This window comes from Globicephala melas, chromosome 4, assembly GCF_963455315.2.
Source record: "Globicephala melas chromosome 4, mGloMel1.2, whole genome shotgun sequence".
NCBI classification, from domain to species: Eukaryota; Metazoa; Chordata; class Mammalia; order Artiodactyla; family Delphinidae; genus Globicephala; species Globicephala melas.
The window spans coordinates 122,689,781-122,708,552 of NC_083317.1; the positions used below are offsets into that span (position 1 = coordinate 122,689,781).

General features: G+C 42.6%; 1 protein-coding gene across 1 annotated transcript in view; it reads left to right on the forward strand.

Annotated features, from left to right (window-relative positions):
* PCOLCE2 (procollagen C-endopeptidase enhancer 2) overlaps nt 1-16,663 on the forward strand; it is a 71,193-nt gene extending 54,530 nt beyond the window's left edge. Inside the window, exons 5-9 of the mRNA XM_030873300.3 lie at nt 657-793; nt 5,975-6,129; nt 11,122-11,205; nt 13,715-13,882; nt 16,096-16,663. Coding sequence (XP_030729160.1) covers nt 657-793; nt 5,975-6,129; nt 11,122-11,205; nt 13,715-13,882; nt 16,096-16,226 — 675 coding nt within the window. The 3' untranslated portion in view covers nt 16,227-16,663. The remainder of the gene's footprint in view (nt 1-656; nt 794-5,974; nt 6,130-11,121; nt 11,206-13,714; nt 13,883-16,095) is intronic.
* Nucleotides 16,664-18,772: the final 2,109 nt, after the last annotated feature.

Below are 18,772 nucleotides of genomic sequence, written 5' to 3' on the forward strand. Positions count from 1 at the left end.
TCTATGCAACCTCTTCAAAAATCAACCAGATCACCAAGTAGACTGTGTCTGGCAGGCACAGTTTTCAAACATACTTCCAGAAGACATCATAGTCAGTTCCCACTTCCCTGAACCTCTGGTCCTAAAGAATTTGACTTCTTTACATGTGGTGGGAACGTGAGTCTCCTTTTCTTGAAAGGGGAACTGTTGTGTCTACCCATCTCACACACCCCAACACACACTACTATAGGGGACATTGTAGATAATATTTTCATTTCTATTAGGTTTCCTCTAGAGAAGAATGAAGTTGGTGTATAGCCCCGCTTCCCACTCCAACACAAGCCCAATTTAAGTCTTAACATAGGTTTCTGGGGTTATATAGTGTTTTTATACTTTCTTAGCTGTAAGTGAACAGAGTTCCCACGTTTAAGATCCTAATTAGGATTGATCTGGGCTTGAGATGGTCTTTTGGAATGATTAAAAATGAAAGCAAAAGAATACCACAATTTTGATAACTAATAAGTATGTAAACACTGAGAAAAAATTCAAACACGGTGAATACATTTTTTTAAGAAGGAAAATCGTGGTACCCTACAAATCTGGGGAGAGGAAGAATTCTGTTTGAGGTTGGTCTGCACTGCTCCTCTGACACTTCTAACGTTGTGCTTTCACTAAAGCTTATAGAATTAAAGTTTGAGAAGTTTGATGTTGAGCGTGATAACTACTGCCGGTACGATTATGTGGCCGTGTTTAACGGCGGAGAGATCAATGACGCTGAAAGAATTGGGAAGTATTGTGGCGACAGCCCCCCTGCGTGAGTAGCACCTGTTTTATTTCATTAATATTTTAGGAGCTCTAAACTCGTTTCTTATTAAATTGCCCAATTATATTGTATTTGCTGGAAGATTTTGTGGTGTTGTTTTGTTCTCAAATTCTTGGGTTCCAGGGCAGTGGAGTCCCGTACCTCATCAACACAAAGAGTAGCCAACCCAGAGAGCGAGGCAACATTAGCAAGAGTGTAGAGAGGGCTCGGCAGCCAAACAGATAAACCGAAGTAGAGCTGGTGATGCCCCTGGGGCAGATGCTGAGCCAGAGACCTGACCTGGATACCTCACTGCCCTGCAAGCGGGGAGCTGAAGCATCAGAGTGGAATGAGGAAAATTCTGAGCAAAAACTAGGGAGCTGATTATTGGGAATCCAGACGAGGAAACCTGGAAGCTTATGACAGATCCAGGTGATTCTACCTGTCCTGGACTTTGGGGGCTTCATGCCGCCTCGCATTGTTGCTCAAATTCTTGCTGAGTGAGCCTGAAAGGTACTGTGTATTTATCACCAAATATTTATGGAGCTAAGAGCTCTGCCACTTACTAGATGCATGACACTGGGCAAGTTACTTAACTCCTCTGTGCTGTATTTTGGTGCAACACATGACTGTTTTGGTGCAAGATATTTCACACCGTCACATACAGTACTAGGAAAAGTGGCAATGACATTACTACAGGTTGCCGGCAAAGTCACCACTGTGCCAATTCAAATAGCCTTTCTTATTCTGTTGCTTCAACATAATTAGAATATCTGCATCACTTGATCTTACACGCATTTCTATGATTTCCCATAGACACATCTGAGTTAAAGCAAGGTACTTTCCGGTTTAAATTCATTTATATTTATTATGTTTGATAATAATAAGCATTTTTGATGTGGATTTTACAGTCCAGCTGTAAAATGTACATGGCATTGCTAGGGGAGGGGACAAAACTAAGACAGTTTTGAAGGAGAAGGAACGGCAGGAGGATTTCACCAACCATGGTGGAGCCAGGTCAGAAAGCTGTTGTAATTAAGACAGTGTGGTTTTAACAGAGAGGTAGAAAAATTGACTAATGAAAACACCAAAGAGAGGCCAGAAACATATCCACATGTCTCTGCAGATGAGACATATCCCAGAGACGCACAGATCAGCAGGTAAAGGATGACCCTATTGAAGAAGGGACAATAGGCAGGGACAACTTTTGCTTCTATGGTAAAAATGAATTGTATTCATATCTAACAGCACACAAACGTCAATTACAGATGGACTGGGAACTGAAATGAGAATTTCTGCTTATCAAAATACACCTTAAAGAGAGGGAAAAGAGAAAGCACAAGAAACAGATATTTGTAAAATACTTGATGTATCTGACAAAGACCTAGGTCTAGGTTCCAAAACATATCAAGAAATCCTTAAAAATTATTAAGGAAAAGATAACAACTCAGAAAAAATGGACAAAAGACATGAAAAGGCGTTCCCCAAAGAAGAAAGTTGCACAGTGAATAAATCTTTGACAGGAATGTAAATTGGTACAATCACTTTGGAAATCAGTTTGGCAGTATCTAATAAAATTGGAAATAAGGACCTCCCTAGTAGCACAGTGGTTAAGAATCCACCTGCCAATGCAGGGGACACAGGTTTGATCCCTGGTCCGGGAAGATTCCACATGCCGCGAGCAACTAAGCCCATGAGCCACAACTACTGAGCCGGTGAGCCACAACTACAGAAGGCCGCGCGCCTAGAGCCGTGCTCCGCAACAAGAGAAGCCGCCAGAGTGAGAAGCCCGCGCACCGCAACAAAGAGTAGCCCCCACTGGACACAACTAGAGAAAGCCTGTGTGCAGCAACAAAGACCCAACACAGCCAAAAATAAATAAGCAATTTTTAAAAAATTTTTATTTATTTTATTTTTGGCTGCGTTGGGTCTTCATTTCTGTGCGAGGGCTTTTCTCTAGTTGGGGCAAGCGGGGGCCACTCTTCATTGCAGTGTGCGGGCCTCTCACTATTGCGGCCTCCCTTGTTGTGGAGCACAGGCTCCAGACGCGCAGGCTCAGTAGTTGTGGTTCACGGGCCTAGTTGCTCCGCGGCATGTGGGATCTTCCCAGACCAGGGCTTGAACCCGTGTCCCCTGCATTGGCAGGCAGATTCTCAACCACACCACCAGGGAAGCCCAATAAACAATTTTTTTAAAAAATTTGAAAATGAGCTTGTATCCTCTGACCTGCTATAGAGCATATACCCTACTCTTCTCGTGGACAGTTTTGTCCCTGTGCATCACAAGACATATACAAGAATGTTCTCATTAATATTATTTGTACTGGGGGGAGAGTAAACAGCACAATGTTTATCAACAAGAGAATAGTTCGATTCTGTTATAGTTCACGCTGTACAGCCCTGAGCACAGTGGATGAATCTCACAGTTATAATGTTGAGGGTGAAAAAAATAACAGAAAAAGACACACTATACTCTTTCATTTATATCAAGTTTAAAAAAAATGCAAACCTATAGAATATATGGTTTCCCGATGCATATGTATGAGTAAATCTGTAGACAAAAGGAAAGGAGAAGCACAAAACTCAGGGCGGGTGGGGGCAATGGGGATATCACTTCAGCATCCCTGTGCCTGGTTCAAATCAGTATCGATACCACTGGATTCAGTTCCGAAACATTTACTATATATACCGCAGCCGTGTGGCAGACACGATGCTAGGGACCTCGAACACAAAGATAAAATAAAAGATACAGAGGTAAGTAGTGGGAAGGACCAAAACAAGGCAGATAGGCAAATTGGCAACGGAATGTCCTGGTGGATTTCTGACAAGGAGTCCTTTGGTCCAGTCGGGACAAGTGGTGGGAGGTCAGGGGAGGTTTGGGAAAAGAGATGATGCCTGTTGAAGCTGAGTCTTGAAGCAAGAGTGAGAGTTAGAGGCAGAACTTAGGACAGACTCATTCCAAGCAGAGGGGACTCCGTTCTTGAAGATCCACAGGGGAGATACATGCTATTCTGGAGCCTGAACCTTGAGTGGGCGCCCAGAGAGCAAGGAGGCGGAGAGTGGAGCTGGGTTGCACGTCCTGCAGACATGGGGACTCTCGAAGTGCAGTTAGGGGAAGTGATAGGACCGGTGCTTCTAGAACGCCCGCCGTAGACAAGAGGAGCAGGGAGCTGGCAAGGAGGCTGTAGCAGTGGTCCCGGTAAAGCTGAGGTGATAAGGAAGGGTGGTAGAGATGAAGAGGAGGTGGATCAAGGAATATTTACGAGGCAAAATTGGCAGGACTTGGTGGTTGGTGGGCTGTAGTGATTGATGAAGAGGTAGGCTGTGGGTGACAAAGCAGAGACAGCTCACATAGCCGGCTCTATAAGACACCGGTCAGCATCCTCAGTCCATCCTGGGATTTGCCAGTGGGGAGTGGGTCCAAGTGAGATGCCCCCTTGCCTTCCTAGCGACTTGTAACATTAATGTGCAGATGCAGCACTCTGCCCTCAGTACGTTTATGGCACCGTGACTCTGTCGCATTCACACTAACGCTCAGTAGCAGCGTAACTCAGTAGTGGCGTATCTTTGTTACTAAAATACTCTTCCTTGAGAAAATTCAGCTTCCAATATCGTGCTTCCAAGATGAGTTCATAGAAAAGGCAGTGAATGATCACTATGATTATAACATCATGCCTAGAAGGCTGACCTGGTTGGATCTTAAGGTTTTCTTTGCTGCTTATAAGAAGTGCTTTTTGTAATTCTATCATCTGAACAAGATTAACGTGTCTTATTTGTACTTGTAGTTGAGAACTGTGTTTCCTGCACACTGTATTTATTCAATGGAATGTGTTTTCAAAAGCAAGACAAAATATTTCTGTTCCAGGCTTGATTCTTAGAAGCATTATTTGAATGACCTTGGTCACTTTTGTGACTGGAACTCTAAATGTGGGTCACAGAGCTTGCTCTTAGGTTTGTCTCGTCCCTTGGCTAAGAAGGCAATAACCTTCAGGACAGAAAAGAACCCTGCAGTTTTTCTAACTGGTTGGGTCAAGTCCAGATCTACCTTCCCCTCCACCCACTCCACTCAAAATAGCTGACAGGTTGCCTCATTACTTACTATCCGTGAGGGCTAAGAAGTGATTCAGCTGAGACGACGACTCAAAAAAAGGAGTTTAGTCAAACCACCAATTAACTCAATTAAATAAATTTTCCACTTCTGAGTTAAATAGTTTTAAAATAGAATTAGCCAAACAGCATTTTTAAACCATTGTTTAAATAACAATAGCAAGATTAAATGAAACTACCGTCTTGTATAATATAGTTATCCCCTAAGATTTAACAGAGCTTCTGAGCCTCAGTTACTATCGCCACTAAACCTTTAGTACCAGCAGGCCCCTAAAATTGCTTTAAAATTAGAATTCTTAATGATGTCTTTCATGACCACCAAAACAAAGTAATCACTTTCTCTTTCTCCTTCACAGAATTTTGCTACCCAGATTATAAACAGAAAGGTTTCCATTTCAGGCACGCATAAGAACTCTCATTAACAATGAAATGAAAGTCCCATTAAACCCTGCATGGCTTTCTTATCCCTAGGTGACCAACCCACTGAGGTGATCCCTTTGGTGGTGTCTTCACAGGGTGTGGGAAGTTGTTCACCGAAGTTCTCCATCTGATTCCCCAGGGCCAGCATCCCTAGCTCCCCAGGCCAGCTGGAACCCAGAGCCTTAGTTCAAAGAAGCTGTGTGGTTGCCAAGTCAGGCCAAACCCTGCGGTGCTTGTGAGGAACCAGCTGCAGCTTCAGTGTTTACCTTGGTCCCAACGTCTACCAGCGTCTCTAAAGGCACCTGGTCCTTTCAAATGCTGACTCTCCCACATACTAACCGAGGGCCTTGGACAAATCACTTGAACTCTCCGATCTTCACTTGCCTATTCCATGAAGAGGGGATAATAACAGGGTTGTTGTGAAGACAGAATTCAACAGTTTTCATAAAGCACGTGCCTAACTGAGCAAACGTTCAGTAAATGTTAGCTATTCGCGTTAATACTGAGCAGATTAAGACCATCATCTTTTCAAGTATTTCAGCTTTTCAGTTTAAACAAAGAATAACCTATCGTCAGAAATTGATGGAAAGTTAGAAAATTCTACATTTCAGAGAGGTGTCACCTAAATTTTTAAATATATATATAATTACATCTCTTTTTCTTTTAGGCCAATTGTATCTGAGAGAAATGAACTTCTCATTCAGTTTTTATCAGACTTAAGTTTAACTGCAGATGGATTTATCGGTCACTACAAATTCAGGCCAAAGAAATTGCCGGCAACTACAGCACCACCTGTTACCACCACCTTTCCTGTGACTACAAGTAAGTTTTTCTCGTTTGAAGTTTGTACACAAACTTGAGGAGTATAAGAAAAATTCTTCTGAAGTAGAAAAAAAAAAAAAATTAAATAAGAGGAAAATACTTGAGACTAAAATAAGTTAAATAAGATGAAAACTTATGGAAGAGAATAATATGATTCCATGAATTGAAGAAAAGTGTAAGGTGTAAGAATGCTTCTAAGCTAATAATTTTAAAATGTTACCTAAGAAAATTATGGTCACTTAAAAATGCTAGGAATCCTGTTTTGGCACAGATCACATGACAAGCCTACTTTTCATTTCTTGGCACTTATAAAATTATGTTTTTTTTTTTTTATTACATAGAACTGTAGTGTTTTAAGTTAAAGTTTCAGGGCCCTGATACCTGCCTGTTTTCACATCTGCCAGTATTTGGACTTTTTTGGGATGGGGTATGCTCCAAATTGTGTCATACAAAATGTATTATTTTTTCAAATTGGAGTAAATCAAACAAAAATATTTGAGGTATTAGAGAAGCCAGTCGGGAAACTCTGGTAATTATCTAAGAAATGGAGGGGCAAGTGTGGGTCCCTGTATCTTGTCTCTGTACTCTGTCAGCTCCACCCACCAGGATTTCAGGCCTGAGATTTCAAAATCTAAATACAGGGAGGAGAAAAAAAGGGGGAAGGAAGGATCTAAGGTTAATATATGAAATAGGCTGAGATAAACCCAGCTTTACTGCCCACCATTTTCTGCAGGTACCCTGAGCAGGGCTGTCCTGAGTACAGGCACTTCTAGAAGGGCTGATTTTTCTGAGCACTCCGCAGTGTGCCACCTTGTGGCCTGCAGGTGTATTGCCGCACGTTACAGCAATATTTCTCCAGCCCACCTCAGTGGACCCTGGTGTCCTATTCCTTCCAGTGAATTATCTGTCTGCATTCATGTGGTTCCCCAGCTTTTATCTTGTGGTTCCCCAGCTTTTATCTCCAGTCCTAAACTTTCTCTGAAATTGCAAACATTACAAAAAAATTTGTAATTTTCTCCTAGCGTTTTGCAACTGCTAGACATTTAAATTAAAACATATCAAATGTAACTCATTTCTATCACATTATTTTCTGTCTCAATTCTGCTTCTCCACCTGTTTTCCCAAGCATGGTCCACAGAAACTGTAGCCACACTCTTAGGGTCCCCTTCCTCTGTCTTAATTCCCCACTGAATGCCCCATACACACACACATACATACACACACACACACACACACACACACACACACACACACACACACACACACACACACACACACACACACACACACACACACACACACACCAGACTGTGTCCTTCTCCCACTTAAATTAATTGTCTACACCTGTGCCATCCAATACAGTGGCCACTGTTGAACACCTGAAATGTGACCAGTGCTACTGAAGATCTGAATTTTAATTTAATTAAAATTTAAAAGCCTCCGTGGCCAGTGGCTACCATATTGGACAGCACAAGGGCCAAGCCCCTTCGCACTTTGTACCTAGCCTCTCTTGCTAGGTTCATCTTTAGGCCCTACCACCTCACTCCTGATGCTCTGAGTAGTTGGGGTTTTCTCCTAAGTGCAGGGGAAGCTGTTGGTGGATTTAAGGAAAGTTCAGGATTAGATTCACACTTTACGAAGATCACTCTGTGAGGCACCAGTGAGGTGAATGGACTGTAGGGGTCAGGAGGGTCAGCATGTTCTTGGGGTTGTCCAGGGGAACTGCACCAGACAGAACTACAGAGACGGTCAAGAGACACTGACAGTTCTGCAGGCCAGAGACCTTGGGAGATACTGACAGGGCTCAGCGGTTAATTGGACTAGGGCAATCCAGAAGCATGCCTCCCGGGTCCCTGGCTTGCACAACTCAGAGGAACAATGTTACCATTCATAGAAGTAGAGTCATAGGTTGAGGGGTAGATTCATAAGTTAAGCTGTGCCCTTGTGGGGTTAGAGGTGTCTGTGAGACAAGCAAATGGAGCTGTTATGTAGACAGTAAGAGCTACGGGCCTCCAGGCCGGAAGAGAGATTTAAGCAAGAGATTTAAATCTGAGTCTTCATCATGGTTGACCCCATGGGGGAGAGGTTACGGGGGAAAGGAGAAGAAGGGCTGGAATTAAATCTCTAGAAACTCCAAGTCTTTAAAGAGGGAGGATCTGCTGGCAGAGAAGAATGAAAAAAGCAGCTAAGGGGCAGCGGCGGACGTGGGGGGAACCCAGGTGTCCTGGGGGCCGGGGAAGAGAGTGTTTTGAGAAGGCGGTAGTCAGAAGAGCCAAGTGTTGATGAGGCTTCAAACAACGTCAGGACTAAAATGTTACCATGTGATTTCACGACGTGGAGGCTACTGGACACCTGGCAAGGGTTATGAGTGGAGCTGTGCAGGCAGAAGCCAGATGGGGGTGAGGGGCGTGTGGAGCAAGGCGAGGAAACTAAGTCCAGCGACTCAGTGCGCAGGTTCAAGCCTAAGGGAGGGTGTGAACGTGGTAAAGCCAATGGGAAGTAGCCGGCACAGCAGGAGAACAGAAGGGCAGAGTGAAGGAATAAACTGTAGAGGAAATTTCCACAAAGATGAGCGGGTCTGGCCTTCGGAGGACGCACAGAAGGACAGACCTTAGACCAGACGTGGGCAGCCTCCTCTCCCAGGGGAGGAAAGAAGAGAGGGGGGCAGATAAAGACAGCTCGGAGGTCTGGTGGGGCTTCGAGGACATTTTCTTCTATGATCTCTGTTTTCCCCAGAAAATAGGCAAGGTCACCTGCTGAGAATGAGACGGAAGGGAGGTGGGAGCCCCGGGGGGTTGGGAGAATCCGAAGAACAGCTGTGGAAATTGGAGACAGCTTGTCACTTGGACGAGGGCCCATTTGTGTCCTCAGCTGTCTACGTGCAGGCACAGAAGGAGAAGCAGAGGCTCCTTCAGGCTTCCTAAGGGTTGGAGGGCAGAGGGGAAAGGGAGTTTAACATATTGTCAAGAAAGTGGGATAACAGACCATGGAAATTAAGTGGAGTAGCTAAGGAAGTAGAGACGGGCCAGGATGGTGCAGTGGGAAGAATGCGAGGGGTCAATGTGTTGAACCTCTAAAGACAGAAAGCAAGTACTCGTGAGAGTCTGAGAGGAACTAAATAAGCTTGAAGGAGAGGAGGCTACACTGGCTGACAGGGTGTCCACACTTGGGAGATTGGTGATGAGACTTCAGCAGGAGGACCTGGAAGCCTGGGACTGAGGGGCGGAGACGGAGCAGAGGGAACGTCTCTGGGAAGGATGGGGCTGTGGCGGCGCCGAGAGGGATCGTCCCCGAGGAGGGAGGACCCACCGGCACGCCGCGGGAGCACATGGAGAGGAGGGCTGAGAACCAGGTGCCGTGCTGGGGAGTGCAGGGCAGCAGAGAGGACGGGAGCATGGCGAGGGTCAGGGTGGGACAGCTGATGGCTGAAAGGCAAGAGAGCGGGGATGTCCCGAAGGCAGAGAAGGGGCCGTGTGGGACACCCACCCAACCTCCAGACTAGCATTCCGAGGCCGAGAAGGAGCTGGTTTCCAGTGGCCCACGTGAAAAGATGCTCTTTCATCAGACAGGGAGAACCACTAACGCCACTACCTTTTGACTCAGTGAATGAGGTAAATTCAGGTCCCCAACTCCTAGAACAATAGTCCCTCTAAATGCTTTCTGAGCTCTTTCTCCATATATATGCTATTGTGTTTATTTTACCATTAAACTGTGTGTATTTTAACATTAAATTGTATATATTTTAATACTATAATCCACTTTGGATCCTTTTTGGAGTTAAGTAGGGGTACACATTAAGAGTAAACTCACAAGGAGGAGATATGGGGACATATGTATACGTATAACTGATTCACTTTGTTATAAAGCAGAAACTAACACACCATTGTAAAGCAATTATACTCCAGTAAAGATGTGAAAAAAAAAGAGTAACTTCACAGAAAAGTTAGCAGAACATATCAGCAGGGCAATATCACAGTTGTAAATTCTTACCCACCAAGTAGTGTTCTGTGACAGCTTTGTTTAGTTCTTCCTAGCATGTTGCCACATATAAGTGAATCATTAGGAAATATTTTGGAAACATTTTTAATGAGGATTATTTTCATTTCATTTCGTTTCGTTTCATCATAGTACAGTTTCTCAACCTTGGCACTCTTTACATTTTTGGCCAGATCATTCTTTGCTGTTGGGGGCTGTCCTGTTCACTGTAGGAAGCCTAGCAGCATCTCTGGTTATATACCCGCTAGATGCCAGTGGCATCCCCTAGCTGTGACCACCAAAAATATTTCCAGGCATTACCAAATGTCACCTAGTGGGCAAAATCACCCCTGCCTGAGAATCACTGTGGTTACCTGTTTAGTTGTACTTTCAAATTTGTCTACTTCTCAGTTCTTAAGATCCTTCTAGGCAATGAATAATCCTTACTAATAATCCTTACAGGCTCAAAATAAATGTTTAGTGATTGGTTGCATCTAATTACGGCTATAACACACCTTACCACAGGAGCAGTGTTCCCAGAAACCTGTACTGCTCCCATTTGGGCGACTGTGTATTTCAGGTGCACCAAGAAAGTACCCTCCACCCTCAGGGGGAGACCCATTGGATTCCTTTCGGAAAATGAGGAGTTAACCTACATCTCCTGTGTTCATATTTGTTGTACTGGGTTTTTCTAAGCAGGGGCACATGAGACTGTATCTATTTTTAGTTACAGCATTAGTTATATATAAAGGAAGAAGAGAATAGGGCTAAATTTGGGTTATCTTTGATCTCAGGTTTAAAACTCCGCAGAGGGTATTGAGTTACCCTGAAGAAATTAGAGCAGGAGTCGGTAGCATGAAGCGTTGCCTTTGCATGCTTTTTAATTATTTCATTGCAATGACAGATTGGTGGCTCAGGGAAATATATGGGAATTTTAAATTGGTAGATTCAGATCTAAACACCAATTATACTTGAATTCATTTTCCTGAATCTTATGTCTTTCTTCTCTGAATGAAGGTTTAAAACCCACCGTGGCCCTGTGTCAGCAGAAGTGTAGACGGTCGGGGACTCTGGAAAGCAATTATTGCTTGAGTAACTTTGGTAAGAAATAAAACCCAGTCTTTCCTCTTTAATCAGAAACCTGAAACCGCATGCTTAATCTCAAAGGGACTGCCGTGAATGTGATGGTAAAGGGTCAGTTACACTCTTCATTTACCCAAGAAAATATTTTCTTACACACTAGGGTATGTTGACTTGTGCCTTTTGAAGTGTTAGATTTCACACCTGAGAAAAATTCATGTACAGAAAATATACATTTTCCACGTAAACTTAATAATTTGACTCCTGGTACGTGATACTACCGCTCTGTGTCTTCTGGCTGGCTCCGTATTCCTGAAAAAACCTGTATCCCTTTTTTCTCACATAGTTTTCACGCACTGAGTATTTTTTCACACATCTGTAATTCAACTGAAGTTAATTAGAAACATGTCCAAGCTGGCCTCTCTCCAAAGAAATTCAAGTATTTCCTCTGTAGTGTCCTTCCAAAGTACTAAATTCAAACTTGGAAATCTGAAATCCATTTGGAAACTCTTATAAACTGGAACCTGAGGAGATATTACCTAATGACTTAGAATTTCTAAGAGTTTTTTCCGATTAAACAAAAATTGCACTTTCTGTGAAAACCACTTAAGAGCAAAAGATCCCAAGTTTAATTATGTTGGTTATGTTTAAAAGGAACATCGAAGAGCAGTCTTATCAGGAAAAGAAAGTTGGTACAGCCTTTAAATAGGTTACCCAGAACAAAGGGCCTCCCAGATGAGGCTTTGCTTGCTTTTTCTTATGCCTTCAAGTGGTAACTGCAGCCCAGACGGACTATGTTGCAGAGAAGGTATGAAGGCACTAAAGAATCTAGGGCCCTAAATCTAACTGGAGTTTGCAGCCGAAATTCAAATAATGGCATGAAAATGAAAACCAGTAGCATGAGGTGTCATTGCTCCCACACCCAGTGTCGTCTTCTGTAGGAGGTGCTTAAGGAAATCTCCCTTCCTGTCCTCAGAGCCCCCTGATTTCACTCGGCTACTGACTGACGTTTTGCAGTAAGCACTCATGACCGAAAGTCAAAGTAAGGCATGAGAAGAATTCTGACGTTATGAGCTTTGCGTACCACATAAGCAGTGTGTTCCCACTTTATCCTGAAAGGGTCATATCAGCCAAGTCCAAAGCTCGATCTATTCCACTGTGACTCACTTCCATGGCAAAATGACCCAATACTATCACCAGCGGCCCATTGGTTTCCAACCAGCATTGGTAACACTCCTTTAGGGGCAGGTTTTGATTGTCACAATAACTGCCGGGTGCTGCTGGTTTTCTGGGTAGAGACAGGATTCATCAGAAAGTCATTCAATGCAAGTCCTGCCTCACCTGGAATGTCCACTGCCCCCACCCCCCAGAATGCCAAAAGCACGCCTTTGAGAAACACAGCATCTTTCTTTCTGTGGGTCAGAAGTAGGACTCTTCTCTGAGTGTCACATAGTAAAAAGAGAGAGTGACATAATGAAAAGCAACTGAATTTTGCTAGAGTTTTTTTTTTTTTAAGCAAGAAAATGTCTTAAGCTATACCTCAGTTCTATACTTTGACTTGTTAAATGCGTTAAACAGGATGGATAAAAAAGAGAATGTGAAAGACCCAGAAAAACACAGATATTTAGTGATCATTAGAGGGAGATGGGGATCTATGGATGAATCAAAGTTCAAGGAGAGAGCACCTGATATCCACTGAGAGAAGACAAATAAGGGATGAAGTGGGGGGTTGGTCTAAGGAACAAAAATAATTCTGGTTTTTGCTAACCCTGATTACCTTCACTGCTTTTATGATACTCTTTCTTGAAAGGGGCTTTTATTTTCTGACCCCCATCTTCCCTCTTCCTTCCCCCCACCTCCATCCCAACCTGCTGCTTCTAATTCTCTTTAGTTTCCTCCAGCACCTGCAATTGATCATTTGCAGTAGAAGCCTGGGAGAAGGCTTAAGGGAGTGGATATTTGTAAGACCGATTCTTCATTTAATAAATACGTGTTTTATAAAAAAAAAAAAGTTCAAGGAGAGAGGCCAGCTAAAGAGAGGAACCAGGGGGAGACACAGAAAGGTAGGCGCTCACCCACACAGACACAAGGACTCAGATCTTCGTGGCTCAGACCCCCATCGTGCAGCCTCTTAGTATGGTGTTACCTCTAAAGGTACAAGGTCCTGTTGAGTGTTCACAGGTAGAGGCGCATGAGCCCATCCCTTATTTGGTAACTGATCCACACGTTGGATAAAACATTGGAACGAGCCCTCGTCTCAGCAACTGACTGCAATTCGGCAGATATTTTGGTTTTCCTACTCAGTGTCAACACCTAACAGCTGCGGTAACATAACAGCTCCACGACTCCTTTTGTTCAACCTGAATTTTGGTGACAACTGTACAGAATCAAATTCAATGGCTCTATTAGGACCTTCTTTCTTACGTTAAAATGTTTCCCATCTGACACTTAGAGAAATGTACAATTACGTTCAGTTCTGCTAACACTTGCCTTCACTGTCCCATTATTTCAAAAACGTTTTCTTTTGCAGTCTTGGCCGGGACTGTTATCACCACCATCCCTCGAGGTGGGAGTCTGCACGCCACGGTCTCAATCATCAACATCTATAAAGAAGGAAATCTGGCAATTCAGCAGGCCGGCAAGAACATGAGTGCCAAGGTCGTCGTGGTCTGTAAGCAGTGCCCGCTCCTCAGGAGAGGTGAGTCAGAGAAAAACTTCAGTCTTTCTTCCAGGGGAGCTCAGGAGCAGAGAAGGGGACGGGAGAGCTTCTCTGAGAAAATCATGGATCTTTCCATGCCATGGCTGGTCTAGGGAAGTAAAGTCAGGGCGAATGTATTGCCCACTTGTGGTTTCGAAGGAGGGCCTTTGGAGTCCGCCAGAATTGGGCTCCAATCCCAGTTCCGGTCACTTGTGGAAGAAGACGAGATAATGGAAATGATCAGTGAGTCCAAGAAACGTCTGAAGTTGGATCAGTAGGGAACAGACAGAGAAGGAGCACATCAGGAGAAAGAGATTTTGAAGTATTGCACTTAAGGTGCCACTACTGTGTGTGGAGGAAGATATCCATCAAGGAACAGGAAATTCAGAGCTGGAGTTCAGAAGAGAGAGGTATCTATGGGCTAGAATGAAAGATTTGGGATTCATTTGTAGATATAGGATTATTCAATCCATAGATGGAGATGAGTTTATTAAGAAATTTTGGAAAAAGAAAAGCTACTTCAGAGCCAAAGGTACATGATTTTTTTTTAAAAACAGGTTCTTTAACTTATAAAAGTAATGTATGCTCTATGGGTTTTTTTGTTTTTGCGGTACACGGGCCTCTCACTGTTGTGGCCTCTCCCGTTGCGGAGCACAGGCTCCAGATGCGCAGGCTCAGCGGCCATGGCTCACGGGCCCAGCTGCTCCGCGGCATGTGGGATCCTCCCGGACCAGGGCACGAACCCGTGTCCCCTGCATCGGCAGGTGGACTCCCAACCACTGCGCCACCAGGGAAGCCCCTGCTCTATGGTTTTTAAAAAGTTTAAATAAGTAGAGAAGGATATAAAATAAAAAGTGAAGCCCTTTCCCTTTCACCAGAGGCACAATGAACAGCTCCTTCCACAAAGTTCTATCCATATAAAGCCTGCACATACACACGTAGAGAGAGGATCATGCTACATACGTTCTACTGAAACTTTTCCCCCACGTGATGTACATGTGGACAGCTTTCCATCAACAGCACGTATAGATCTCTTTTTCGGCATGGCAATAATGCCTGGCATTCCACTGTGTGCTATGCCATGATTTCTGTATCCAATATCAGCTCATTCCTTTCCTCAGTCTTGTTACACACCTCTACTACAAGTGAAACAAACCAAACCTCTGCCACACACACACAGAAATATAGCCTATCCACTTCAAGAAAGCTTTACTATGAATTCAGACTGTTGAGAAGAGTCGGAAGGTGAGCAGCCTCGCACTGACTCTTTAGAGGGAATAGCAAAGACTCTGTAGAAGGTAACACTTCTTTCCAGAACTGCCCGGAACAGCAAATAATGCACATCTAGACACAGTCAAATCTCGATGCTAGCAGTCCAGGCTTTCGGTGGCATCTACCTGCTCATCCTACCAAGCCTTCAGAGGCTCAAGACCACTATGATGCCAGTGTAGGCCCACAGAGGAAGGCCTATGCAAGAGAAAAAGAAACACGTATTTCTCTTATGACACACGGGGGAGAGGGAGAATAAACGGGGTGGTAAGACACACTTCCTTTATGACATTTTTCTGAAGCAGTGTAAATCTTCAGAGTTGAATCCTACATAGCTCAGCTTGGGCCCCAGTCTAGGCCTACCTTAGCCAGAAACACGGATATATAAAAAACAGTGTAACAGAATAAAGTACTTTTTAGGACTTATCTTTTTGCAAGGGACTATAAGAATGGAAAGAAGTATATGATCCAACCATGCCCTCAAAAAACTTACATAGTATAAATGTTGGAGACGTTAATAAAAAGTCCAAGACAACAACAACAGAAGACGATGGATCATTAGCTGACAAATGCCTGGGGAGATCCAGAAGCCTTGTGACACCAGGAGAGGCCACCTGAAGCCCCTTGAGGAAGGAGAGCCTTTCACAGAAACAGTGTATTGTTCATAGCAGACACTCAGTAAATACGTCAGACCTTCTGCAGAGCTGGACGTGACCGGATCGAATCATTCCATCCACATTCCTACTGTTAGCAGAGCTGGAACATGCTATTCAGTTACATTTAGATTTTTTTCCCAATGAGAGTCTTAAACCAGATTTTATCCTAGATAGGATAAATGTCTAATTATACCCTTTACAGAGCATTTACCTAGAGGTGACTTATAGTCGAAGTTGTTTCAAACCAACACACAGAGAGAAAAAAATTAATCTTATATTCTCTTTTAGGTCTAAACTACATTATTATGGGCCAAGTGGGTGAAGATGGGAGAGGCAAAATCATGCCCAACAGCTTTATCATGATGTTCAAGACCAAGAATCAGAAGCTCCTGGACGCCTTGAAGAACAAGCAATGTTAACAGTGAACTGTGTCCATTTAAGCTGCGTTCTGTCACTGCCTTTGAAGGATCTATTTTTTTCTCAGTAGGAAAAGAAAATTTATAACCTGAAATATTGAGCATTCAGAGAGATTTACTCTTCACATGATGTAGGTCGGAGAGCTCCGGTGTCACTGATGGAAGTTCTGTTGCCTGCACAGAAGAGAGCCGATTGGAAACCTGCAGACTTAGTGAGGTGATAAGAAACTAAATGTATCAAGCGTTGACAGTTTGGAAGCAGTTTATTTATACATCTCTGTAAAAGGATATTTTAGAAATGAGTTGTGTGAAGATGTAAAAAAGAGATTTTATACGTGCAATATTTATAGTGATATTTGTTTTACCTTCAAGCATTTGCTCTGAGTTGTTATATTCTTCTCCTGCATTTTTAAAATCAGTGCTTAATAAAATATTTTTAAATGATTATATAACAGCCATTAGACTTGCTTTTATAGAAAGTGGGACACTGTAAAAAGAATATTCCCTGCTATTTACACATAAGGTTGTCCTTGTATCAGTTTATACTTTGCTAAAAGAACATTCCAAGAACCGCAGGGACTAGATGGACTCAGTAATGTAAACAGACTATAATTCTTCTCTGCAGAACCAGAGAATGTTAGAGCTAGAATCGTGTCCCTCAGGAATCTCATTCAGGTCCTTCATTTTGTGATAGAAATGAAAGCTCAGGTATATTTAGTGACTTGTGCAGAGCACACATCTCCCAAGAGACAGAACAGGCAATCTAGCTCAATTTATATAACTAGACTAAAAAGTTAAAAGCCAAAGATTATCAGACTGGATTAGAAAAACAAAATACAACAATATACTATTTGAAAGAGACACCTAAAGCATAAGGACACAAAGAAGTTGAAAAGAAAAGGATAGAAGAACATAAATATATCAGGCAAATATTAACCAAAACAAGAGTGAAGTGGCTTTATTCATATTAGGGAAAAAAATAGACTTTAAGGTATTTCTCAAGATGAAGAGGGTTACAAGGAGATAAAACAATTCTAAAATTTGCATGCAGCTAATAACATGCAAAGATATATCACTAAAATATTTTATCCTTCAATATAATATAGGCTTCAAAATATATAACTAAGTCTGGCATAGTATAAATGGAAATTGACAAGTTCACCATCATAGTGGGAGATTTTAACACACTTCTCACAGTAATGGGCAGATTTAAAAGAAACAAAAAAAGATATAATTTTTTTAATAACATCTTTATTGGAGTATAATTGCTTTACAATGGTGTGTTAGTTTCTGCTTTATAACAAAGTGAATCAGCTATGCATATACATATATCCCCATATCTCTTCCCTCTTGCATCTCTCTCCCTCCCACCCTCCCTATCCCACCATTCTATGTGGTCACAAAGCACCGAGCTGAAAAGATATAGATTTGAACCACACAGTTAGCTAGATTTACCTGATGGACATAAACAGAACCAAAAGCTCTTTTTTTTTTTTTGGCCATACCACGTGGCTTGTGGGATCTTAATTCCCGACCAGGGATCAAACCTGGGCCCTTGTCAGTGAGAGCACAGAGTCCTAACCACTGGACCGCCAGGGAATTCCCCAAAAGCTCATTTTTAATCTCAGTATGGAACAACTTCACAACTTGACCACTTACTGCACCATGAAACAAATCCCATTTAAAGAACTAGTGTCGCACAGACATCCTTCTCCAGCAACAATGAATAATTAGAAATTAATAGCACAAAGTACACAATAAATAAAAAAATAAGAAAAAAAACCCTGATGTTGGAAATTGAGAAATGTACTTTTAAGTAACTCGTGATCAAAAGGAAACTGTCATGGAAAATAGAAAATATTAAAAACTGAATAATAGAAACACTGAATTTTAAAATGTGTGGAATGCAATTTATAACCTTAAATGTTTATATTCTAAAAGAAAGGGTGAAAAATATTTTGTGACTGATACAAATTATGGAGGTTAGTAAAAGAACAACAGAATACACGTCTAAAAATTGGAGGAAATAAACATACAAGCAGAAATTGAGTAAAATAGAATCATAAATAGAGACAATTAACAAAATAAAAAATTGGTTCTCTCAAATGACTCATATAATTGACAAAACTGACAAGATTAAGCAAGAAAAAACGTTAAAAAGGACAAGAAAATGATTTAGGCATGAAAAGGGACCTTACAACAGATGTTAACGCACTCTCAAAAAGCAGTTACGAGGATATTATGAGCCATTTATGTCAGAAGATTTGGAAACTTAGACAAAGTGGACAAATTCATGGCCAGGGGGTGAGGACTTATCACTTGGACTCAAATGGAAATAGAATACCTAAATAGTCTTATAATCATTAAAGAAATTCAATCCTTTTTTTTTTTGGCGGTACGCGGGCCTTTCATTGTTGTGGCCTCTCCCGTTGCGGAGCACAGGCTCCGGACGCGCAGGCTCAGCGGCCATGGCTCACGGGCCCAGCTGCTCCGCAGCATGTGGGATCTTCGCGGACCGGGGCACGAACCCGTGTCCCCTGCATCGGCAG